Source organism: Ambystoma mexicanum, chromosome 9, assembly GCF_040938575.1.
Source record: "Ambystoma mexicanum isolate Mex_15411 chromosome 9, UKY_AmexF1_1, whole genome shotgun sequence".
NCBI classification, from domain to species: domain Eukaryota; kingdom Metazoa; phylum Chordata; class Amphibia; order Caudata; family Ambystomatidae; genus Ambystoma; species Ambystoma mexicanum.
Window position 1 is genome coordinate 352186806 of NC_090931.1, and position 27730 is coordinate 352214535.

At 44.0% G+C, this 27730-nt stretch overlaps 1 protein-coding gene and 1 long non-coding RNA gene across 2 annotated transcripts in view; one reads left to right on the forward strand and one right to left on the reverse strand.

Annotated features, from left to right (window-relative positions):
• The window catches only part of LOC138488048 (uncharacterized), a 176833-nt gene that overhangs the window by 98486 nt on the left and 50617 nt on the right, over positions 1-27730 (forward strand). The gene's annotated exons all lie outside the window — the stretch shown is intronic.
• LOC138488046 (C-C motif chemokine 4 homolog) lies at positions 21400-27246 on the reverse strand. Its single transcript, XM_069614769.1, has 3 exons — positions 27040-27246; positions 26240-26348; positions 21400-22119 (listed from the first exon to the last, which is right to left on the reverse strand). Exons 1-3 carry the CDS (start codon positions 27110-27112, stop codon positions 22032-22034), a joined length of 270 nt encoding a protein of 89 aa, XP_069470870.1. The 5' UTR covers positions 27113-27246; the 3' UTR covers positions 21400-22031.

Genomic DNA, 27730 nt, shown 5'->3' on the forward strand with positions numbered 1-27730 from the left:
GGTGGTTCTTCCACCTTCGTTTCTTCAAACATCTTCCACAATTCTAGAACAGCAAGACGTTTCTCTAGCTTCTTGGCTGTATATGTGGCGTCTAGGAAGGTCGTCATATGCTGTAAAACAGCCTTAGAAAGGGACCCATTCTGTGGCCAAGGCATCAATATTTTGTGGCGGTACCCTTAACCCACTCTGTGCTATACTTCTTCAGCTTAGGTGCATGCTTGTGTAGCTGCTTGCACAAATGCGCAAGCAGGGTAACTTCCTCCATTTTTAATTTCGTCACTAACAGTATTTATACAGTTCTTCAACCTTCCAATAGTATGAGCGAGCACCACATACGCAAACTCCAATCCAATCTTTTCCCGCCAAAATGTATACCAAGAATTTACTCAAAACCCATCAATTGAATGGCGATTCCCTCTTAGTTACAGAATCGCGTAAAGCCAAAATGTATTTCAAACAATCATTAATACAATTACTTTACATTTGACATACAACAAGACACGAATTACAGACACTTGACAGACAAGACGAACACCAGCTGGTCATACGTATACCTGCCTTCTAATCAATACCCCATCATGGGATTTAAATGAACTCCCTTGATGACGTTTTTAAACGTTATCGTAGCCTAATTGTCCCCCCCACTGTGGGCTCTGAGTTCACGTTTCTTCTGACCACTGTATTAAAGCGCAGGAATAAGGCGAATCCTTCGTTTTTATCTCAGGTGCCTCCCTGGTAATCCTTACATTTTTATCTCAGGTGCCTCCCTGGTAATCCTTACGTTTTTTATCTCGGGTGTCCCCCTGGTAACCCCTTGTTTTTCTCTCGGGTGTCCCCCCGGTATCCACTCTTTATCTCTTATGCTTGAGTCATTACCCCCTATATATAAACAGTCTTCTCTACTTCTGACTATTTTAATTTTTCTCCGCCACCCACCGTTACCTTTCCCTTACTGGCTCTAATGCCTACACGACATCTGCCAAAGTAACGAGTTTGTTGTTTCACTCACCGATCGTATCTTTTCCTCTCTGGAACTTCGGGATCACCACCCCTTCCTCTTCCAGCCTTTTAAGGTTTTCGTCTGATTTGCTGCCCGTGGGAATGAGAAGGGTTATGCTTGGAAAGGCGGGTTCCTTCAGACCCACTGCAGATTTTTTATGGACTTACTCTATCATTGTCCACGGGGAGCTTCTCAGTCTACTCAGCCAGAATGGCGAAAGGACTCGTGATATTGCCGAAGGCCCGGAGTTACTTCGTGCCGTCGGTCTAAGGTGTCTTAGTATTATATAATCAATAATTAATGGCCGAAACCATACTCACACTACCAAGTGTTCAGGAGGAGAGGAATTCACTGACGGGCCCATAGGTCAGCGCTCACCCTCTAGAACTTGTAAGACAAGATAGCTGCACCATGTGAGGACAGCGGGGGCAGGATTTACTTACTCCAACATGAATGAGGACTCAGTAAGTTGGCAAAGGGAAGTCTGTTTAATGATAAGTACATCAAACTGAGAAAAAAATTGAAATCAGCAGCATTGCGATCACCTGTCTCGCTCCGACTTCCTCGAACTTCAGTTGAACAGCAATTCTTATAGGCAATATTCGTCATCATTGACTTCTAATTCTACAAAAACTCGACATGCAATATAATTGGTTAGGAAAGGTAACTTAAGTATAGGTGCTATATCTGTATATGATAATAGGGCATGCAGATTGGATAACTCTTATCGGGTGGGCGTCTACGCCCATACCACTACACCACACGTGATTGACGTCACTACAAGTACGACATCTTATTGGTTCTACTATCTACAGGACTCCACATAACTTGGTCCATTGTGATTGGGCAGGTTACACCCCTAGACATAAATCCCCATTTTAATTAGCGGCATGCAGAATGGACACCCAGGTGCCTGGTGTCCCAAGTTTCACCCTGCCTCCCTTCCATCAATCAGTATCTTCGGGCTATGTGTCAATTAGTTGGCTGGGTATGGCCTCGAAACTGTAGTCTCTTATCAGGAAAAGTTATGGCATCCTCGGGTCCTGGATGACATCAGGCAGTGGTACTTCTTCGCACCTGGCTGGTCACGTGTTAGTTCACCATGAATCTGCTTCAGTTTCCAGCTTTTAGTGCATTTAATTCTGTTTCAGCCTTGCCACCTGCATGGGCCCCCCTTATCTTGACCTTCATGAGGCAGGCTGGTATGCTCTGAAGTTTGAGTCTTGTTAGCTGACGCTCTCCTCCCTTTCTCTAGTTGACCTCGATTTCCTAGGCATGAGCCACTCTTTGTTGAGTTTCGATTCCGCTCCTTCTCTTGCCTTTGGCTGGGTTACGAAACTTGGCCTGTCTGGCCTCTGGCAGCCTGGGTACATTTCTGCTTTTACAAAATGGAGTCGCACTAGTATAATGTGCCTTACTGAGATAGATATATGGTTGGCGTTTGCCACTCTATCTTCTACTAAGCATTGCAAGCAGTATCGATATCTTTAGCTTTTTGCGTTCCAACCCTATTTACACACGTTTAATAGGTCGGTTGCTTCCATCTTGTCTCGTAGCAACGTTTCCTCACGTTTTAACATCGTCTCTTCTCTGTGACCATTACATTTATTTTCCTAGTTACTCGCACTGGCGTGCTATTTTCGATAGCTGCTTTTGTTCATTCATGAGTCTGTTCGGGCCCTTGAGTCATTTCCACTGGCCTTCCATTAGGGCTCTTTGGGTCTCTTCATAGACCGTCTGTAGGTACTCTTTGTTTCGTATCAGCGGCTGGTACGGCTGTCTGATAGGGTACCGAGCTGCCCAGGGTTGTCTGGTTATGGGCACTTCAACAGGTATGGATCTTCTGATGTATACTGGGCAGAGTCCCAGTGCAGCTCTTTGTTGGTTCATTTGCTCTTCATAGGTCACATACCTTGGCGAGTATGCTCCTGGTACCTCGAAATGAGGGAAAGGGGTGCAGGCCATGTCTGGGACCTCCTCTACACTATCTATTATTGAAAAGACATTTTTCACATGCCTCCTCCCCACTCAGTACCACAGGTAGAAAGCATGGCTATAGCATCCCAAAGGTTTGTATTCAGTAGCTCGTCAGCCTGGTGCTAATTGATGTAATGGCTAAAGATGGGCAGACCCAATAGGCACATCCCAATCTCCCCTCAAAGTGATAACATACATACATGCATACTATACTTTTGTGCTAGTCTTAGTTACTTGGGCGCTGCCCAACAAGCAACACATATTAATGCTCAAAAATACAAACTGTGCCGTTATTGAAAAGTTTATTTTCTGATAGTGTATTCCTTTTATGGTTTACAATTTTATTTTCTGTAGACAACAAAGAAAAGAAATGCAAAAAAGTATGTAAATTAAAACCACAGTATAAAATATGTATACCCAAAGTGTTTCTCTTGTCTACATAACTGTATTTATTTAAAAGACAACTACTCAGCTCTGTATTCGGCTCCAGACGAATACTTGTGCAACTATTCACTTCAGGCTGACAGTCCTAGTCTCCAGGCACCAAGGCAAACCCCAGGCCCGGCCAGAAGCCTGTCCCTACAAATCCTGTTCACTTTGCAGTCTCAGGACAATAGAGGACACCACTGGGCCCAGTTCAAGACCTGCACCTTCCCCATGAAAGGCAGAAGCACGCTTGCTATGCTGCTCATATGGAGGGAAATCTGGGGACGCAGTAGCGGGCACCAGGTCGCACTAGGAAACTGCATGCACAGTCAGGTATGTGTCTTCATGTCGGAAATACTGCAAACCGTCTTCCTGTTGACATTTATCTCATAAAGCTTCAGGTTCAAGCGCAGTCCATGACTTCCGTTCCCCAGGAGCGGATGGAAGATACCAATAACACTTCAATAAATCTATACACATATGTGATCGACACCCTCTACTGCTGCCATGTTCAGCAATAATGAAAACATACTTGCTAAGAGTGGAGCATCCACAGGTGTTAAACGCCAACCGGCTGGTAAGGGTAATATTCATTCTATAACGTGTCATGAAAAACAAACGGAGGATGCCCTTCGAATCTCTGTGGACTGAACATGGGTTGCTCGTAGAAGAAAAGGGAAGATATTTGCAATTGAAAAGGGCCTTACCGCCCCGCACCCCCAAACACTGCAACCCTTACCTGGCCACTTTCCAGTTGATAAGAACATTTTCTAAGTATCAGTCATACCGGGCTTTGTGGTCAGTGGACTTAAATCTTCTGACGGCTCCGATAACCAGTTAAAAAAGATGAGGATATAGCTCTTTTCCATCAGAAGCCACTATCTCATGGAATTCTTCCACCTCTTGTTAGGAGGGAACATGACTATTTGAAGTATATCCCGTTTTTGAAGAGTTTCCTTTTTCCTGAATAATGGATATGCTCTTGAATGATGAGTATATAATGTTCCTAGCAACATGGTTCTCCTAGGGGTGTAAGCTGCACTTTATAAGCAACAGATAATACAACATAATACAACACTGTATTTAGATTGCATTACACCACTTTTTGGAGAAACCACTTCTTGGGATCTCCAGACTAATGGAAGATGATTTAAGAGGGAGGGGTCACTACAGGCTAGATCAGTTGAATAGGGAGCAGCCCCAAAGGATAGCAAGATGCAATGCAAACTCATCCAGAACAAAGAGGAAGGATGTTGCAAGAGCAAAATGATCTTATTTCTGTCAGATAACCTTCAAGAGACTTTTTGAGGGAAGCATAAAACAAAAGGTCAACATCAGCAAAAGGTAAAGCAAAAAAACTCAAACTCATAGCCAACAAATCAAAACATGTTCTTGTCTTCAAAGTGTTCATAACACTGCTGTTAGACCTGTTAGAAGCTTCAACAACTATGGTCATATTGCAACAGTCTTCATCAATTCCACTGCCTTCACATTCATCTCAGAGTGCACATCAAAGTACTTTATCTTCTCCATCACTGCTTCTATTCAACTGGCCCCACATTTCTCTCAAATACATGGCTTCCTGTTCTCTTCATGCATCCAATAGCCTTCTATTAATGATCCCCCACTTCTGTCCAGCCCATTAGGGGAGCAGGGCATTGTCTATACTTGCTTTATAGAATGGAGTAATCTCCCTCATAACTTTGCTGGATCTGTAGATTCACTCAGTGGAAAAAATACATCTCAATACTTTCTTGTTTCCTACCCTTTGCCACCTCCCATTTCACACTGCAGCCACAGCTACAGTAGCTACAGCAGCAGCAGGAACACCCATTGCTGATGAAAGTGCACTTACAGATTCCTTGACATGACCTTTAGGGCACTGACAATCGAGTGACCATGAAGAACAAAGCCTTGTGAAAGATGCAAAGGGTCAAAGCAAACGTAAACTTTCAAACCTCCCAGCTACTGCAAAGCAAAGAAGAAGAAACAAATACCACTGGTGTTGTGTGCTCTTAAGGTGGTTGAAAAAACCTTGCAGTCTTGGTATAGTCTTTCAAAGCACATAATCAAACTTCATTACATAAACAAACGTGTGGTCAGATATTGTAATGTGCATAAACTTCATTCTGAACAATGAAGAAACAGACATAACAATGGCCAGTGCATTTCGGGCAAAGTCTTTGAAAAACAAAATATAAGCGACAGAAAAGACATGTTGGCGATCCTTCAATGTTATTGACGAAAAATGTATAGTATACAAGTACATGATAACCACATACCTGTATTTATGTGTATAAAACATACAAAATCTGTATTCCTGAGTGTCACAGTCATACCATCAAAACAGCACAATTACCACCTCATGGTATTCAAAACTCTGAAAAATTGGATACCTGGACCACTTAAGAGCCAACTTTAAGTAATACTTTACACACTTGCCGAACAAATTAATTTAAAGTGATAGTCAACTGATCCTATCAGGAAAAATTGCCAAGGAGAGGCCGCCATTTCGAAAAGTAACAGCCATATAAAGCTGGCTTGCAAGTATATTAACGCAAGGACAGCATTGTGCAAATACGGGGATAGGAAAGAAAAAACAAACAGGAATAAGGAGGAAAAAACAAACAGGAATAAGAAGGACAAAGGTAATGAAATACTAGTGGAAATAAATTAATTAGAGAAATAATTAAGAAACAAATTTAAATTAAACAATTACATACACAGCAATTCAAGAGCAAATATATTTCTACTAATAAATAATAAAATGCAAAGGCAACTTGAGTAAAAACATGCAAATATCAATATGTGCTCAAAGAATGTTGTTCTACAGAAGTAGAATTAGCCACGTAGATATAAATTAAACTTTTAAAATCCATAGGTATTACCTATCTCAATGTCCTCATATATCACAACATATATCAGTCCTCATTCATTCCACCTGGTGTGACAGAATCCAATCTGTAGATCCAGTAAGTCTTTCATCATTTCAAATTGTTGCATATGTCATCATGAGGTCCACTTAATGATACAATTTACAGGATTTGGGACAGAATCTGTGAAATGTGATGTTGAGGTTTGTTGAAATCCCTGGCAACTGAAGAATTCGGCTTATTCGTCTGAATGTTCGATTTGTGTTCATTACATCTCAGTTTTGCTTGGTCTAGTGTATTGCCCCCCATAATAAAGATGGCAAGGGCATTCTATAGCATAAATAACATTTGCAGGATTGAAGATAGCAAAATGCCTCAACAGTAAAACAGAGATAACTTAATCCAGAACAGGAATAGCAATTTCATCTTCAAATATTAATGAGTTAATCTATAGCACAACATTAATTACAATCTTTTAGGAGCTAAAAGTGAAAGATGCCACGATTGTCCTCTTGCAAGAAACTCAGATTGTCTATAGTCAAAGGAAAAGTATAAATAGGCAATGGCTAATCAAATCAAACATCTAAGTGCACATCGACTATCAGCGAAAGTTGGGTTCAATAGCCATTCTATACTAATGCATTTCCTTTAACTATAGGCAAAATACATTTATTCCAGAAGAAAAATCGAAGCCTCGTTAGCCTTCAGTACCTCAAACATATTATTTCTCTGATTCACAAAAATCTAAGGACCAACATTATGAAGTCAGTCGCAGATAAACGTAGAGTATGGGCCATCACTGAGCTCAAACTCGATCAGGATTGAGACAGTACTGTGGGGTGTTATAAGGACTGAGCAGAATAGGCCCAAATAAACCTTTGCGACCATTGAGTTTCTGCTGGTGAGAGTGGAGGAGCACTGATAAACCGCTTTTGCAGCGCAGCACCCATCGCGGAAGGGCGGCATGGAAGTGAAGTCACTCATCAGGCAGTGTGGTGGCCAGCCCCCCATGGAAAGGACCATTGAATCTCTCAGGGTGACAGCGCAGGAGGGCTGGTAAGCCTGTTGGTGGCACAGAGTGCTGGCGTGGCAGGGTGGCGTGCAAAGGCAGTGACCAGGCAGTCTACTGGCAAAGACACTGGCGGTAGCATCTGTGCACTGCATTCCAGCTTAACGTTTAAAGATATCCACAGATGTGATTATAAAGAGGTGCGCAAATAGAATTGTCTAAACAATCTAATTAGTCAAAAATGCAATTCACTCTGATTTGCTATTGCATCGATGGTGGCTCTATACTGAGGAAATGGGATAAAGAAAAGCATCAACCACTACATTGCCTCAAAAAATGCTAAATGGTCCATGAAAAACACAGCACCAATGCACAAAGCCAACCCCCCCAAGCGGTGGCGTGGAAGGAGGCATGCAAGGGCAGTCAACTGGCAGAGAGTGTGGTGGCCAGCCACCTGTGGAAAGGACACTTGATTCTCTCATGCTGAGAGTGCAGAGCACTGATAAGCCCCTTTGTGGCACGGAGCACCTTCGCGGATGGGCAGCCTGCAAGGGCAGTCACCTATAAAGTAGTGTGAAAGGAAAGGGCCCTTGAGGCTCAGCTGGTGAGAGCGCAGAAGTGATGATAAGCCCATTTGTGGATGCCCCATCCCCCTTGCAGACCCACACCAAAATGCCCATGTGCCTCTCCCGAACCACATGCAAATACCCCCAACCGACCCCCTCTAAAACCACCCATCCTACCCATCTCATCAAACATTAATTCCCCTTTAAATCAGTTCTCTCAAATATGTTTTATTAGACCCCTTTGCAATGGCATCACTAGGGTTGGTGACACCCAGTGCAGTAATTCATTCTGTCACACCCTCCGGAGGGGTGGTGACACCATGAGATACCGCACCGGGCATCACAGGTGACCCCACTACTTGGAGGCACTCTGGAATTGCCCAGCTCTGCTTTAAAAAATCCTTAGTACACACATAATAAAGGTAAAATAGCTGGCACCTATCTCGGATGGACCAGTTCTGGCAGACTGACTCACATGGGTGCGTGTGGCTACACTTCGCCAAGTAGTATGAAGTACACCTTACGGTGCAGAGATGGACCATTTGAAACGCAACTGGGTCTGGTGGAAAACCACAAAGTTTACATCCCTCAAGTTGTAATATGACCCTAGATCTGAGAAAGTGTGTGTGTGGAGCGGGGGCTGGGAGTTGAAGGAAGGACCTGTAATTAAGGTTCCCCTTTGCACAGCAATGCGGGCATAGCTGCCAAGTGGCACCATGTCCTGCATCACACCTTGACCCAGTCCTGACTTTACATTCTAGGACTTTCTAGCCCCATACATCAGTACACTATCAGATGCTGCAGGCCCCATAATTACTGCTAATCACTTTCTTTGCTCTAGCCTAGCTTTTAAAGCAGAAGCGATTTACACGTCATGGCTCATTTAAGAGACCATTGTTTTGGACAAGGCGTTTCTGTGTTAAGAAATAAAAAGGGCCATTTTTATTCTAAAAGCACACACAAAGTGCTAGTTAGCTGCCTACATTTACACCATCCTCCAGGCCACTTAAAATATATCCCACAGAGTGTTTTTAAACAAACTACATTATTTTCAGATGCTCATATTTAACACACCAAAATAGTTTATTTTTGGTAGCATGTAATACTTTCATCAGACCATATGTAAAGCCTGTATCTGTCGAACATTGAAACACAAACAGGTACGTAACCTTTTCTCACTAAGTCTTGAAAGTACATTTTCAAAATTCCAAGGCCATGTTTTGCATTCTGGTATTTGTAGTCTCCCATTCAAGAAGAGGAGCATAATGCCACAAATGAACAATTTTTGCCTAACATGTTTCTATATGGATTTATATATTTGTGTGAATACCTTACTATGTTGTATGTACTTTTTAAGTCATATTTATAAAAGTAGAGTACTGTTCAAAGCCAAACATGGGTGTAAGGGCAAATGATGAGCAGGCAAGCAAGTCATTTATATATGATTAGAGGTTGCAATTCTGGAGATATTTTCCCTCATTGTGTCCATGTGTTGTTTTTGTCGGGCATAAGTAGAGGATACATGTGGGTGGGCACACTTATTTCAGAGGGTGGCCGCTACCCCACTTGGGTATTTTTGAGTCCGACAAACTTTCCCCAAGTGTCCAGCTACAAGGATTTCACCCAGGTTAGCCAAGTGCAGATGCTTATCCTCAAGACCACATAAAAGTACCATGAAAACACATGTTTCTTACTAGGACGTTGTTTTCTTGGGAATATTTCACTATAGATTGTTGCGATTAAAAAGTGGTCACCTTTTCCACGTTGCCAGCGTAGGTGTAAGGTCATTTTCCAGTGTTGATAAATGTTTTTTAAGTGCCAATGCTCTTTTGTCAGGTGCACTTTCTTCTAAGGGAAAAGGTGTATTCAACTTTAAGATATGTACACTTACTGTGCGTATATTCATAGGTGCCATCTTTTGATTTTTGCTATGGGGCCAGAGGTTTTCCCACCTAGTGTTGCAAGGGAGCCATATCCATCCCATTGTCAAAACACCACATTTTACAGCAGATTTTGTAGTAGCAATGGGAAAAAAAGCCATGATTTACAAGAAGATATAAACAGAACATCTCAGCAACAGTCACCCAACTTGCTCAGTTGCCATTGCAACATTCTGTTTGGGATTCCCTGCATCCCCATCAGTTGTGGCCTGCTCAACCCCCCTCCAATAAAGGATCAGGGGGTAAATTGATGAGGCTCCCTTCACATTTTGATACTACTACAAAATAAAGCCTTACTCCTAATATTGCCACATAGGTAAATGTTAACAGTGACAAATCATAAACTGGATGTCAGATTGTATTTGTCTACTGCCTTAGTAATGGCAACATGTTTTTAATGTAACTGCACGTGATATCTTGTATTAAACACACATTCTGTGAAATAATTTTCAGTAATATCACAGGTCACCATTTATATAATAAGGGGGCCGAGCACATTTTATGCCATCCAGGGCCCCGCAAATACTAGGGACGGCCATGTTCCCCGACTCTAATGCGCCCAGCCTCCTTCATGGGACCCCCTACATGGTGGTATTTAACTGATCAAATGGGCCCTTCGATCAGTTAAATACTACCATCCATTGTTCCGTTTCCTAGCCCTCCATACCTCTCACGTCCAGAAGAAAATGCCCTTTTTAATCTCAGCGACACACGACCACGCAGCTTCGCTTGCTTTTTCAGCCTGGCAGCCGAAGCCTTCAAGGTTCCCGCACACGAAATGTACGAGGTACAAGATGAAGTGCAACGCTACGTGCATGCTAGGGAAAGAAACGTGCCCAAAGTCACGTGAAGAAGAGTAGGTGGGGCCATGGCATGGTCCGTTTCTCTTAACTACCCTCTTTGTCCATGCAAACTGTACAGAGCATGTGCTATTCACAAGGGCAAATGGCAAATACATACATGCCAACATTCTGAAGCAACTGAGAGGGAGATTTCTACAGCGAAATCGGGAGACAACAATTTCGCCATAGAAATGCATTGGGGAAATAATTATTTTAGGCGGGAGAACGTGAAAAATAGCAGTATTTTTCACTAGAAAATCGAGAGTCTCCCGGCTAAATCGGGAGGGTTGGCATGTATGCAAATACCACACATTCTGCACAATTGAAACTGACCCTCTTGTCCTTATAAATTGTATAGAGTGTGTGCATTTATCCTTGCAAATAGACGACCTTTAGCATAGCTCCCAACCTTTTTTTGTCTCGCAGGCGGGTGAAAACACCCGATTTTCTTTTTGGTGGGTGAGAGGCCCATAGAAGTGAATGGGCACCTGAGGGACTTGGCGGGTGATTCATCTGCTTTCAAGGCGGGTGACAGTTGAGAGCTATGCCTTTAGGAAAACGCATGCATCACGGATTTAGGCTGTCGCTGCTTCTTGTCCTTGTGGGGACGATAGCAGTTTCCTTCCCCCAACCACCTATCCCAACTACGATGCCGCAGTATTCAGTCTAGTCTTTCTGCTTCTCAGGGCATGTGCCGGTTGGCGAACCGTCTTCCTGGTTCCTGATACCTGCTCTGGCGGCATCCAGCGTCAGACCTCAGTTGCAACTGCCTATATGCTTTGGTTGTATGTGATTTTAACTAAATAACTACAGAGAAGATGTTTCACCTAAAACAAAATCATTAAATGTTTTTTTATTCTATTTGGGTGGGTCACCACCCAATTCCCCTGTTTCCTGTACAGGCCCCCTCCAATCCCTTTTCCCTATGAGCTTAAACTCAGCCTAACCCCCTCTCCACCCATTTTATCCCCTTACCCCACCCCATGTATATTTTGTAAAATATTCAGTGTTTTTTTCATTGTTTTCGTTCCATTGAAAAATCCCTCTATGTAACTGTGTTCGCTGAAATCACAGGATATCGTGTGCTTCCTGTTGTACTCTTGCTCCCTGTCGTCCTATGCCTTTCCCTATTTCCGACCTCGACACCTGTCTTCATTCTCACTAATCCCTTTGTCTTCCTTCCTTTGCTCCTATTGGCCTTTCTGCTGCAGCCCAAGACCAGGAGAAACCTTTTCCCAGTATTCATGCACTTTTTGAGCTTCTCCTGTTCCTATAGACCACTGGAGCATCTCCATTCCCGGCATTAGCGGTTTTATTTTTTACTCTTTGTTTCTTTTATTCCTGTTGGGTCTTCCAATCTTTCAGTTGCCCCTGGATGTTAGCTGTATTCCAGCACCAGCTGACAGGATGCTGGCAGGGAGATACTGGGCCTCATTACGACCCTGGTCTGGCCAGAAGTGCATACCGGCACCCGCGAGCAGACCAGGATGCTAAAAACGGACTCGTCATTAACAGGTCCATTGTTAGCATCCTCCCCAATCCAATTGAGCCCTATAGGGGCTCAAATGGGAATGGGGACGTACCGGGTCCGGGTTCCGAAAATAGGAATTACCAGGCCTGCAAAAGTCAGAATGGTCCGGTAATTCCCTTTTTTCTGGACCCAGACACGAGTTTGGAGGTAGCCATGCCGGTAATGACGGCATGGCTACCTCCAAACTCGTAATGAGGCCCACTGGCCTTTCCTTCACAAAATGTCCACGCTCTATTCTGAGGTAATGCAGTTCGCTGAGAGTATCGGTCTTCCATTTTAACATTAAGGGCTCTTATCACCTCTGCTTATATAACACTGCCCTTCTATATAGTTTAGAGAAGGTGATCATGCTTTCATCAGATAACTCCTTTGACTTGATTGGAGTCTTAGAAGATGTCTTGACAGTATCTGCAAGGATACACTCTTGGTTCTGGGCATGGAAAGGAGAGGCCTCCTAAAAGGCCACGCTGTTTAAACCTCCCTTATTTAGCAAAAAGCTTCTGGGACTAAAATTGAGGAATGAATGGCGCAAGCAGGTGAGGAGAATACATTATCTATTCGTATTAAGCCCAGGACCGCCCTGTCAAAAAGAAGAGGCTTTAGGCACCAGTCAACCTTCACCTTCTTCTAGAGCAGCAGTGTCTAAAAGAGGGCATTTGCAAGGGTGTGGCCCCTTTTATCCCATCATGAGTGAGAACATGGGCAGCCTTTTCCCCCTTCTTATTCATGGGCTCTGTTAACCCCACTGACCCCATCACACCTAGGACACTTTTTCAACCTCTAGACCAGGATATTTCCAACATGAGCACAGGGCATAGTGCAAGTGGGTCTTATTGTCCATCACTGCCCCAGGGATCTACTTACGAATGCAGCGATGGTGGAGGGCATGCAGAGACTCAATTATTCAGGTTCCACAGGGAGACTGGGAAAAGGATGTCTTTTCTATCCTGTTCTTTGTGGCAAATGCCTCTGGATAATGGTGAAGTTTGATAGACTTGACGAAGTTGATCAGATTCGTCAAGCACATATCTGTCAACATGGAGACAATGCAATTCATCATTCGCTTGGCCGCCAAAGGCCAGTTGCTAGAATCAGTCGATATGGAACACATCTTCTTTAATATACCGATCCTTCAATCCCGCTATCAATATCTGGGGTTTGCATTCCAAAGAGCACAATACCAGTAGCTTCAAAGGTTCTGGCTCCCCTCGTAGGGATGCATCAAAGGCGTGAGATTGCATTTCACCCATGCCTAGATGACTGGCTAACCAGGCCTCCTCACTAGCACATGCCTCGGGGGACACCAGTCAGGTGTGCAGTCTCCTGCACAGGTTCAGGTGGCTCTAACACCACAAAACGTCCTATCAAGTCTCATGTCAGTGTATGGAGGTCAGTTGCGGCTTCTACACTACAGACTGCCCCTGACTAGAGCTCGGAAATTACAGACCCTACTGCACAAAGAGTTAGCAATGGCTCATAGTCCTCGGAGACATGGAGGAAGCAGTTTTTGTAGTACCCTGCCACCAGCAGACCTTTCTCACTGTTAGAAGAATACTTTCTGTGGTGCCTCAACCCCCAATTTATGGTTGATTTGGAAAGGTTTGAGGTCCCAACTTTGGGCCTTTTTGTTTTGAGACTGTATGCTCTTTCCCCACTCTCCCGCTCTCCTTGAGGGACAACCAGTCCATGGTCAAAGAGGCTCTGAGGTTCCGCCGGCCCGACGCTTCTATTTGCCCAAACTCTCTATCCTATTCTACACAGGGTTTCCTATGCATGAAGATAGAGAGGGCATTGCTGATACCAATGGCTCCACATTGGCCTGGAAAGAAATGGTTCACGTTCCTCTTCCACCTTCCCTCTGGTACATTGTCCCTACCCCTAGAAGCATCCACCTCAGGTGGCTAATTCTTCTCTCAATTACATTGAAGCACTTATAGTTGATGGTTAGCCACCGAGTGGATGTTGCTCGATAAAGGAATACTACTATCCAGGGCTCTCCAGCCAATGCCCATCATTGCCGGTTCCTCTCCATGTGGTGTAATAAGTCACACTTGGATCCTCTTTCCTGCATCACGATTCATGTGCTTGAATTGCGACAGGATGGATCCAAATTGAGTCCTTTGAGCGCCTCCTTGAGGCCTAAAATGAGACATTCAGGCCTTCAGGGTCTTCTGCTTGCCATTAGAGACAGTTGAAGTCTTCACAGCCCACCTCCTTAGGCGTTTGTTCCCATTTCCCTACCTTAGACCTTCCTTTGATTCTCAAAGTGATATTTTCCCCTCATTTCATCAAAACGGAAGAGTTAGAAATGGATGGTTTCGAATGAACCACAACCACTGACAATGCTCTCGGCAACCCACCAAACCTTTGTTTTTTAGCCTTCCGTGCCAATGCAGAAGGGGAAAACATTTGGAAATCAGGCATATTGCCATCTAAAAAGAGTCATCCCATTAAAAACTGCAGTGGCACCTCCCTTCTGCAAAATACCACATGCAACCCGACATATTTCTGCTTCATTGGGTTTCATCAGTGAGAGGTAGCTTGGGACTGCCTATACAGCAAGCTCAGGACCCACGTCAAGAATGTCTGTCTCACATAGGGTGCTGGATGATAGGTTACCAATGAGCAAAATCAATCTAAGACACCAGGGATCCAACCACATTAGGGCAAATAATGTATGTAGGACACCAATAAGGCAACCACAGTAAGGAAAACAATATATGTGGAACCCTAGGGATCAACATAGCAGTAAACAATCAATGTATTTGGGAGACCAGGAACAAAACAACTGTAGGACATCAGGGAGCAGAAGCAAAATCGGTCATTCTGGATGAAACCACAGCAGGCTAAACAAGTGATGTGGGACAATGTGGAGCAAGATCAATGTGGGACACCGAGGAGCAAAATGGCAATTTTAACTATTTCATATGGGGCACCAGAAGGAAAAATCACAGTAAGGCAAACAATGTATGATATGATATGTTATTTATAACACCCTTAATACCCAGAGGTTTTAAGTGCTCAGTGTCATTTTGCTTCCAAGGCGAGCACGTTGCCCCTGAGCAATCCTCCCTCCCGAGTTTGTGGAATAGCAAGGAGCACATTCAATAAATTCAACATGGGACTCCAGAGAGCAAACTACAGCAGGGCAAATAACAAAAACAATTTAAAGGGGGCAGGCGTGATCAAAATCACAGTAATCAATACATTTATTTGGGAAACCCGAGAGCAAAATAACTGTGGGACACCAGTGAGCAGAATCAATATGTGGCACCAGCAACCAAACCACTGCAGGGCAAACAAATGATGTAGGACACTAGGTAGAAACTAGGGAGCAAAATCACAGTGGAACAATTAATTCATGTGGAACAAAAAATGTATGTGGTACACCAGGGAGCAAAATCAATTTGGGACACAGAGAGCACCACGCAACTGTTCAGAAAATGTATGTGGGACTCTGGGAAGGCAACTACTATAGGGCAAACAAGTTATGTGGGACACCATGCAGTAAAGTAACTGTGGGACATCAGAGAACCGAATCAGTATGGGGCGACGGGGACCACACCACGGGCAGGCGGAAAATGTTTGTGGGACACCAGGGAGCAATATCAATGTGGGAAGGCACGGATCAAAATGACCGTAGGGTAACTCATTTTATGTAGGGCGCCGGGAAGCATAATCACAGGAAGACAATACATGTATGTGGATAGATAAGGAGCAAAAATCATTGTGTGACACCGAAGAGCACAGGGTAAATAATGCAAACAATGTATGTGTGATAGGAGTGATCAAAATTATTTATGTGTATTACTGAGGAACAACATCAACTGAGGGACAAAAGGGAGCAAACTGTAGCAGGGCACACCATTTTTGTGGAACATCAGGAACTCAAATCAATGTGGGAGTTCAGCTACCAAGATAACTGTGGAACAAAATCACAGTAGGGCAACTATGGTATGTGGAACACCAGCGAGGAAAATCACAGTAAGATGATTTAAATGTGTGGTGCCCCACAGAGAAAAATCCAAGTGAGACCGGGAAGCAGATTCAAGGTGAGACTCCAGGGACGACAGCTCAGAAAAGCTATACATTGTTATGGGACAAAGGGAGCAAAACAAATACAGTGGGATACTAGTGAGCAAAATCACAGTAAGGTAATCAATGTATGTTGGACACCAATGAATAGAGTGATGCTGGGCACCGGGCTAGAAAATCACAATAGGGAAACTAATGTATGTGGGGCATCAAAGGGTAGATCCCAATGAAGTAAGAAATACAACTACAATGTGTTCTTTAGTTTCTTTAGTTGTGTTGCTTTTAGCCTGTCATTACACTGTGATTTGATAGCTGTATTTAGCCTGCCACTACATAGCATGTAATTGATAGTCGCACCTAACCCATTAGTACATTCCTACCTGAACTGCCTTCAATACCAGGTGAACATCTAATGTATTGTGCACTGTGCCGGCCAATAGCTTCACAGTTACCATCGCCTAATGTGCTACCCCTGGGATCCTGAATTCTCAGCCTACCTATCTATACATCACAGTATTTAGTATAACATCCTCTACTTCAGCAGAATGCATTTTCGCACGTCTCTATCAACATACACCCCACTGCTGTTATTACAATTAATACTGGTAACTATGGACCAATTTAAACATATACCCTGCCCGACTCTCCATAGAAACTCTAGGCTTTGCGCTAGACTCTCCACCCTCTACGAACCACAGGTACTACAGGTACCTAGCAAAGCCTACTTGAACCGTCGCACCTTTCCCAAAAACCAGACTAGGAACCCAACGCATCCTAACCCACAATTACCAGCTAGCACCATAACGAAAGAACCCACCCTGGTCACCTCTGACACCAACTGTCTTCCTAAAACAACTTCCATAACAGGAGCACTGATCAATGCTAGATCAGTCGTGGCCCACGCCCCTGAAATAGCCGACCTCCTTACATTAGATAACCTCCTAGCAGTCACAGAAACCTGGCTACATGACGCAGCAGGTCCAGCCCTCTCCCTAGCAATACCCAAGGAGTACCAACTACTAAGACTAGACCGCCAGAACGCCAGAGGTGGTGGCCTAGCCATCATCTCCAAATCCAACCTGAATGTAAGACTAACTACACCGCCCACCCTAAAATCTTGCAAACTCCTCACCGTTAAATTATCCCCTTGCCAAATCCTAACTATCTATCTCATTTACAGGCCACCAGGGTCTTTAGGCCTATTCGAAGAGGAATTATCCAGCCTCTTAGCAAGCAACACAAAAAAGTCATCCCAGACAATAATCCTTGGTGATCTTAACCTAGGTCTTAACGAACCAGATGACAAACAAGTGCAAGTTATTGCCACCATGCTTGAGGGACACAGCCTCACCCAAAAAGTTCTCACCCCCACCCACGACAAAGGGAGAAATATTAGACTGGGTAGCCACTTCTAACTGCCCTACTACTATTACCAAAATTACACCCCAGCCCTGGACTGAGCACTTCCTCATTAATTTCTACTTAACATTCAACAAGATGCTCAGAATTGAAAAAATAATGGCACCATCGGTCCCCCATGATCCAGAAAAAACATCACACCCAACAATATTTTACCCCTGCTCCTCCCAACCATCAATGCCCTGCCAACTGATTGTGACCCAGATACCATAGTCAAAATATACAACGACACCATGGCCATAGCCATGGACACTGTTGCCCCACCGAAGAACTGTAAAAGTAAACAACAATCCCACCTCAATACCTGGATCACCCCCCACCTAAAAGAACTGAGATTGGAACAAAGGAAGCTTGAAACTGTATGGCGACACACCCCTACAGCTGAAAACAAACTTAAACTCAAACTATGCGCTACTAACTACAAGAAAGCAATCATCCAAGCTAAGAAAGACATCTATAACGATAGAATCTCCAATACATGCTCCAATACAAATTATTTGCTATCCTGCGAGAACTTGAATTTCCCATACCAACACCTGACAACGTACCCAAAGACAAGCACTGGTGTACCAATATCCAAAATGCCCTCGCAAATAAAGTGAAAACACTACAATCTAAAATTACTATAAAAAAAGCCTTGCTCCCTCTCAGTGAAACCCCTAGTACTCCGATGCCCACGCCCAAACCTAGCCTAACACCTTTCAAATTCACTAAGTTTCCACCCATGAAACTGAAAAAATCATTGGCTCACTAAAACCTTCCAGTTGCAAAGGTGATTACTGCATGGCCCAGATAATTAAGAATGCCGCCAGAGACCTAGCCCCCTTGGTCACCAAACTCATCAATGCCTCCTTCTCATCTAGCACAGTCCCAAGCAGTTTAAAAGAGTCCTGGGTTCTCCCCTGCTAAAAAAAAAACCTTGGACCCTTGGACCCTTCCATCCCTACCAACTATAGGCCCATCACCACTGTCCTTTTTCTCCTGAAGATAATTGACAGAGTGGCCTATCTCCAAATCCAAAAATACCTGGAAACTAACCAACTCCTTGGCACTCGTCAATCGGGCTTCAGACCTCAGCACGGCACTGAGACCACACTCATAGATCTTAAAGCCCAAATCGACAAGCTCAACGACAAAGGAAACACAGCTATGCTACTCCTCCTTGATCTGTCGGCGGCTTTTGACCTAGTGGACCACGCAGTACTCTGCAAACACCTAGCGTCAGCCGCCCACTTCTCAACTGAAGCTATAGCCTGGGTTCAATCCTTTCTCGACAATAGAAGTATGCAAGTCTTCTCTACATTAGACTCTGCAGACCCTATCCAGACAACATGTGGAGTCCCACAGGGCTCCTGTGTCTCGCCAACGATGTACAATATCTTTACTAAACCTCTATTCGACAAATTGGACAGACTGGGTGTCACCTACACAAATTATGCAGACGACACCCTCATCCCCCTTTCGGGCAATTTCATTACGGATACAGCTTTAGTAAACAAAATTTACACCCTCATTCAGGCATGGATGGCAACCCATGACCTCTGCCTGAATGACGAAAAAAGAGAGATCCTTATTCTAGGCTCACCTAACAACCTAAAAAAACTTGATTCCAACTACAGCTCCTTCAATATCGACGGCAATATAATCCTCGTCGCCAAAGAGGTGAAGACTCTTGGTTTCTACTTGGCCTCCACCTTGTCCCTAAGGAAACAAGTGAACTCCCTGGCCTCATCCACGGCCTATACTGGTAAACGTATCAAAGCATGCAGACCCTTCCTCTCACCAGCTAGCTGCATTATCCGAGCCAATGCACTGATCCTCTCAAAATTGGATTACTGCAATGCACTTTATGCAGGCGCTAACAAATACATCATCAACAAACTTCAAACCTTGCAAAATAACGTGCTCAGAATGGCCCTGAACCTCCCAGTCAGAGAGCACATTTTGAATGTGCGTAGAAACTACAACTGGCTGAAAATTAGCCATAGGATCACCTTCAAAATTGTCACACTAACATTCAAATGCCTGAACAATGCAGCCCCCCCATACCTCAGGGACAGAATAATAAGAAAAACCTCTGCACGACCAACCAGAACAGCCAACTCTTTCTGCCTCCAAACCCTGAGATTCTGACTGAAAAAAACAGGAGGCAACAGCTTCCCTGTGCAAGCAGCTCAGTACTGGAACGCCTTACCAGTTGAACTAAGAAGGGACCAGCCCCACAACAGCTTCATGCACCATACCCGCACCTGGCTCCGACGTAATGACCTTTTAAACCTGAGACCATGTGCATTGTGATCTCTTGCTATACGTACCCCTTCACTCTCACATGTAAACGTACATAATGTATTTACTGTCTATGATATGTTACCCTCTATCCTTACATGTAAAGAAGGTACATAATGTAATTACTGTATATAACATATGACACCTGTAATCTGTAACCTGTAACCAAGTTCTAAGTATTCTTGTTATTCTGTGCGCCCAGCTACCCAAGGGTTTTTTGGCACCCTATAAATAAACAAACAAACATGTGGTACACCAGAAGCAAAATAACAGCAAAGCCAGGCCTTTATGTGAGGCACCAGGGGGCCAGCCACGGTGGGGGGAAACAATGTATGTGGGACAGCGGGGAGCAAACCATAATAGGGTAAATAATTTATATGGGACACCAGGGAGCAAACACATAGTAAACAATGTATGTGGGACATCAGGGAGAAAAGTCAGTGTGGGACACCATGAAGCAAGATCAATGTGGGATACCAGGGAGCAAGATCATGAGGTGCGACGTACAGTGGCAATGCTGCCATACATTCTAAGCGAATCATGCACGTTTGTTGGAAAATGTTCCTGCATGCAGTTGGCGATCTAACATCTTCTGGATGTTTTCATGTAGTACCATACAGATTTAACATTTTGTGGTATGCTACACAATTGTTCAGAAATGGTGTGCAGTAAAATGCATAATTTCAACTGATTATTTTAAACATTTCAAAAAGGGGAAAAACCCTAAACCCTCTTGTTGGTTTGGGCTCCTCCTTGTGTCTCATTACTCCTTGGTCTCCCTTGTTCATTAGTGGGAAATGTAGACACCTCTCCAGTAAAAAAAAGGGAAATGCAGACATCCCTCCAGTGAAAAAAATCCTCAGCCACCGTATGTCGATGGTGGATTGTGAGATGGAGAAAATAAACACATTATTTAGTGGTGATCATTTAATATGCTATGAGGAAGGAGGTTTTCGCACCTACTATAAAGAAAGAACAAATAAACACAATACATGACACAATGAGATTTCTGATGTTTTTTTAAAGGAATCCTTTTTAGTGGATTTTGATATGTGTAGTGACATTTCGGTTAAATCAGAGGCAATTTGAAGTGGTTCTGTTTCTTTTTGGGTGTTTCAGGTAATCTTTTACATAACGGCTTTATGTTTATGTTCTTGTTTTTATTATACTTTGTATATGGTTTTAATTAATTACATTTGATAATAATAAATACAATTAAACTATTGTTCTCCAGTACTCCAATAAATATCTGTTAATCAAGCCCAAAGTGTTTCCTTTCAAGCTGGAATTATTAGTATTGTTAATTCAATTCAGTTTACACCTTCGATCAGGAACATCGCCCCCCAACATCACACTTTTGCCTTTTTCCTGTGTACTTTTGTACCCCTGTGTTTTCTCCACTTTATCTTCTGCCACAGTACACTGGTAATGTTGTGGAACCAAAATTCTGCGTTTTAAGTAAAACATGAACTCAACATGAACACAATAGCCAGTATATGAAATAAATATTTAATATTTTAAAGATAAATATCATAAAAATAAGAAGTGAAAATAATCCCTTGTTTCATATCTTGCCAAAATGCCCTAAACAAATGCACAAATTGCATTTCATATATAATAGGAATATTCACTGAAACATTTACTTACAAACACATGAGGCCAGCTTATTGTTGAAGTTTGATCAATGAATGTATGAATAGTTATAAATTAAAGGAAATGACTTTGGCTTTTTTAACAAAAACAAATATATAATTTAAACAACAAAAGTGCAGTAGACTGGTTTGACATGAGGAAGTGCTGTCTTGAAGGTTTGCTACGTCCAACAACAAATTATCATTGTGAGACTTGCTGTTTCTAGCAGGAAGTGATGTCAACTGGGTTGCTGTTTCCAGCAGGAAGTATTGTCAGCAAGCCTTGCTGTTTTCAGCAGGGAGTGATGTCATAGATATTTGCTGTATCCATCAGGAATTGATGTCATGAAGGTTTGCCACTTCCAGGAGAAAGTGATCATTCTGAGACTTGCTGTTTCCATCAGGAATTGATGTCATGGATTGCTTTCTGACATTGCAATACTCCATGATCCAGATGTCTTCGGGTGGGGTACCAAGGACGGGCATAGCTCTTCTCTCAGTTCTGATTCAAATCATTTACATATCCTTGGACCCAGCTCTGCTTTGGGTCGGCGCACACCTCATGGCCTTTCCTGGTAATGAATCTGTGAGGGACAAGAAAGAGATTAAGGGTTGCAATTATCGCAGCAGCATCCATCAACACCATGAAGCCGCACATAACTGACAAGATAAGAATTAAGAGAATAACACGAAATAATCAAAATAATCACTCCCGGTTCACTGTGAAACCACAGAATGTCACTGTGTCCTCAGCAGCACTCCATTCGGATACCAGAGAAGCGCTCTGTATTCTGAAGTTAAGTCCGCTATGACATCAGGGAGTATAAATGTTTCCTCAGTGCAATTCACTAGGGCTGTACTGGCACCCCCAATCCCCTCCACACCCCCAATTCACCAGAGTACACAGTCAAGCTGTCAGATACAGCATAGGCTATACAGTCCCACGGTTGAAGAGACTAGTGGTTCGATCAAGGATATGAATAACATATTAAACAGCTCACATCTTAAACAGTTTCCATATTTCACAGGTCTGCTTGAGCACATCTCAAGCCAATCACGTAACCACTCCCTATTGACTTGCACCTCACTGAACTAAGTATACCTAACAATAACTAACTTTTTTCGCTCACAGTAGTAACCCTATTACCTGACCAACACTTCTTGTCTGGTCCACCGTCTGCGAGGTCCCACACATCCCAGTAAAAGCAAGTATCTCCCATCTTCCCGAGCTATGGAAATTCCATTCCACAACCCCACCTACTCGTTCTTCCATACCCCTTTCCCTGTCCCCATTTCCCTTTTCACCTCTGCATACCTAGGTCTGGTGACCCTTGCCACGAGTAAAATATGCACAGCAGGCAAGCCTCAGCACTAGGAAGCCACTATGGTACTAAGTGGCCACCCATAAATGACTATTGCATGGCATCAGCAATGCAGAGAAATGTGGTATCTTCAATTCAAAGCCGATATCCAGCATGTGTGGGTTACCCCAGGACTCTGCTCTTGCACCGTGGACTTTCAATACACCCGCTATCCTCCCCCCAAGGACCCAAGTGTTTGACGACTTCCATTTCACCTTTAAGATACATATGCCGATGATGCACAGATCAGATTCCATCTGGATGCCAGGGCCAATACTAACCCTCAACACGTCACTTCCTGCCTGTCTGCGGCCCATAGAAGGGTGTCAGAGAGCGAACTGTGCCTCAACCCCGACAAAAACCTAAATTCTAATTTGTGGCCCATTGAAAGCAAATAATTTACCACACATTTGGCCCATGACCTGATACTATTCTTTACCCTACTGGCAAGTTAAAAAATATAAGCATTATATTCGACCAGAACCTCACATTTTAACAACATATCTCGACTGTGGCTGGTAAGTGTCACTTTCTTCTTGACCTGTTTCGCAAATTGCTACCAGCCCTTGATATAAACTTCAATATCCAAATCACCCAGCCCTGGGAACCTGTAAGATAGACTTCTGTAACAGTCCCCTATTGTGCTCACCCTAGAAGGAAATTGCTTGCTTACAGGCTGGTCAGAATACAGCAACCTGATTAATCCTGGATCTCAGGAACTGGCTACCAGTCGCCTTGTGCATCGAGTTTAAGGCCCTGTGCATTAACAGAAAGCTATTTTGGGATAGTCGGCCCAAAAACCTGTCATGCGGGGACGTCATTTAGGGGTCGCCAGGTGTCGCATCTGCGACCCTTGAGGTCTCCCTTGCTAACCCTAACAAAAAAAGAAAGAACAAAAAAGTGTTTTTTTTTTAAATTGAGGCTCCTGGGCTATGGCCAGCATAATGTGGCTCTTTGTTTCAGGAGTGGTTGGTTTTCTGATAGCTATAGTGGTAAGATAGCTCAGTGGGCTAAGCGCTCACTGCTTCAATGTGTGTGTGATCTTCGAGTTGCAGGTTCAACTCCCATGAAAGTCAACTAAGCCTTTCATCCTGCTCAGGTTGATAAATGAGTAGCAACAAAGGTTGGGTTATATTGTATGTATATGTGTTCTATATGAAGCGCGTAAGGGCTATATAATAACACATTATTATCGTTTGGCCTTGGACGTCTGCTTACATTCACAGTAATTTGGTAATATGGGCCTATACGCACTGATATTAACGATACATATGGTATTCCATTGTTGTATGACATGTATATCACTTTACAGTGATATTGTAACAATATTTTTCGTAGTGTACTTAGAAACAATGCTATGTGATGCAACTTCCTGGTTTGTCAAGGGGTGAAAGGTTGTGCTTCATCGCTTTCCGTGATATCACTTCAGGGTAGCGTCAAATGACATCACTTCCTGTGATGTCATCAGAGGTCAATGGTCGTGTAATGTCACTTCTGCGACCCTGGCATTTTGGTGAAATGACATCCCTGCTGTCATATCGGCCTTCTCAATACTATCCCCAAAGACTCTTGTGTTTCTGAGCTTCCAATACCCTTGTAGCAAACTTGGTAAACGCAAGACAAGTGGGCACAGAAGACTGGCAGTTGCAGGACCTGGGCTATGGAATTTCCTCCCCCGGAGATGTGTCAACATCCTGAATACTCGAAATTCAGGAAACCCCTCAAAACATTCCTGTTCCAGAAGGCCTTCCCAGGGCAATCTTAAACAATATCCCAGCACCTCTACCCACTCTTATAATGCACTTACCTTGATCGCCATTAAATTCTACTGTAAATCCAGGCTGGAAAAATCTATGATAGTGTATCTCTTTCAATCTTGGGGTGCAATTCGCTTGTCCTTTCTAGTACTAGGCTGTTTGCTAGTCACCCTAGCTCTGCCCCATCCCTCTATGTGCTGTACTGCCCCCAACATCTCTCCCCTCCCGTGCTTTTTATGTTTGCTCTAGCGTATCCTGTATACATGTGACGCTTCATGAAACACAGCTAAAACAGTCCGAGAATATTCCATTAACCTCACTTCAACTCCACTATCACTATCACTATCACTGAATATCACTGTATCCTCACTGCAACACTGCTATGACATCACACAATGCCTCTATAACCTCACTGCAATAACACTATAGGCTCAGGGAATATCTCGGTATACCCACTTTGAATCCTCTGTAGGATAAGAGAATTGCATTGCACTGGAGAATATCTCTGTAACCTCGCTATAACTATACAATGGCATCAGAGAATATCACAGTACTGTCCCTTCAACACCATTATGACATGAGAAAATATCTGTGTAGCCTCAAAGCAACGGCAGTATTGCCTCAAATACTATAAATGCACCCTCAGTGCAACTCCACTGAGATTTCAAGCAATAACACAGTATCCTCTATGTAATTCTACGATGATATCCGGGAATGTCATTGTATCTTCACTGCAAGTCCACTCTGACATTAGAAAATATTGCTGTAACATCAGTGCTGCTCCACTATGAAAGCAGAGAGCATCCCTGTATCCACACTGTCTGCCTCATCACAAGTTTGGCGGTAACCCTTAAATGCAGCAGTAACGCTATTAACGCCTCTAATACCGCCGGCAGTAGTAGCACTGGAAATTCCCCATTGGGCCCAATGGGGAATGGGGAATTCCTGCATGGGCACAATGGGGAATGGAGACTTACTGTTCCACCAAACCCGTGATCCAGCGGTAATAGCGCCAGGGGTTTGGTGGTAACGCTAATAGCCCTGGCGGTAATACCGCGGGGGATACTGCCCAACTCGTGATGAGGCCCTATGACAGTGTAGAAAGTCACTGGGTGTACAGTGTCATTCCATGAGACATCAGGAAAGAAGATGGCGTGGGTCATTTTAGTTTGAAGAGTAAATTGCACGGAGGGGACCACATTCATTTACAGTTCGGCCCTCGCCCCACCCCCCACAACCCCCCCCTCGTAATGCTAAGCTTTTCTGACAGAGTGGTAAAAAAAGGTGCACTTTTTTTTCCACTACTTGTAGAAAAACCTGGAATCTGCCTGCTTTTACAAAGTGTAAAAACCAGCTGAACACGGGTTGTTTTAAATAAGAGCTGGGAGCTTCCCAGATGCAGTCACTCCGTGGCTTTACACATTTGTGTCTAAACCGTGGAACTGGTAAAATAAATGCCCGGGTATTTTACCATCAAAGACCAACACTCCGCCCCCACCCCCCGCCCCTCTTTCCCCCTCTCCCCCTCCCGCCCCCACGCCAATCACTCGTTTGCTCTCCAGACACACAAGATACTGTGAACTTACATGACAGCTGGCCTGGGGCACTGGCTGCTGGTGACGAAATAACGTTGCACGTGGCTCTGCGGGACCTTCCGCACGGCGTAGGAGAAGCAGCATTTGGACGGGATACCAGCTGAAGAGAAAGGAAGCGGTTTGTACTTAGTGGCGGACACGTGACTCATCCCTATGCTGTAATAGGGGCGGAGAATCCATCCCCAAATGATACAAACAGACAGAGGTGGGGCAGATGCAAGACCTATTCTCTAACACTTTGCCCCTCCATGCCCCCCCCCCACCCTGGTTCTGTTTCCTTTGATTTAGCATCAATCCTCACTCACCTCTCCCATGACCCAAAATGAAAGTTTACAGCATGGTGATCAGATAATCCCTATCCCATGTAAATAGAACGCCATTTTGCATGTGCTACACATCATTGCTATCAGATGTTTGACTCCAATTTGTTTCATTGAGGTTAACCAAAAACGACAGCAACCAGAGTGCAGTTGATTTTTTTTTAAGACAAGCCCATAGTTAAAAAAAGGTTAAAAAAGGGACTTGTATCAGGGACAGAGTCCGCTGGTCACCCCATCAGTCTTTCAGCCCTACCATTTAACTATGAGACCCTCCTTTGGGCAGGAACAGGAGCAGTTACTCACATGTTAAATGCCTTCATGGAATACAGCCACACAGACACACTCCTCTACTTAGCTGTAGTTCCAGAACAGCAGATTAAGTAAAAGCCTACATTCCTAAATAGAACAACTGTGGGGCAGTTGCTCCTTCCCAAGGTCGTCACTGTATAAAGTGAAAGCATCTGAACTCACCAGGAGCAGCGAGACCCTCATAGCAGAAGGCAGCAAGGACGAGGACGCAGACAGCTGCCAGGGAGATCTTCATGTCTGCTTTGGGTCTTGGACTTAGCTCTGGACGGCAGTGGATCAGTGTGTGAGTTGGCAGCAAACTGATCTATCTGTCTGTCTGTCCTTCTGCCCCTGTATTTATGGGCAGAATGCGGGGCCTTCTCGAGGTGGTGGAATTTTCGGAGGATATGAGATGGAAGGTTTGAGGGTGGAAATACAGAAGTGGGGTGATGTCAGAAACTGTGCACAGTGGGGAGAGCTAAATCCAGCAGCTCGTGCAAACCAGGAAATCCGTGGGAAGGGGGGGCGGAGGGGGGTGTGAGAGTTGCTCTAACTGCAGACATTCGCCTTCACTTACTGTGCACATTTGAAGAGATGCCAGTGGAGGATGTGACGAGGCAACGCATCTATTCTGGGCAGTTTCTGTCTTCCCCCAATGGAGAAGTTAAAATGTGACAAGCTGTGACTGTTGATATAGGCCAACCTAGTGACAGCACTGAACGCAGGCAGCGAAGAGGCGCTGTACTGCTTTTACTGCTAGGGGGACCCAGAGGAGGGCCACACTCATGTGTGAAACTGCAGCTCAGTGAGAGATGACAAAGATATGGTGCAGTCAGAGACATAACCTGGGCACTTGTCCCACATATTATATCAT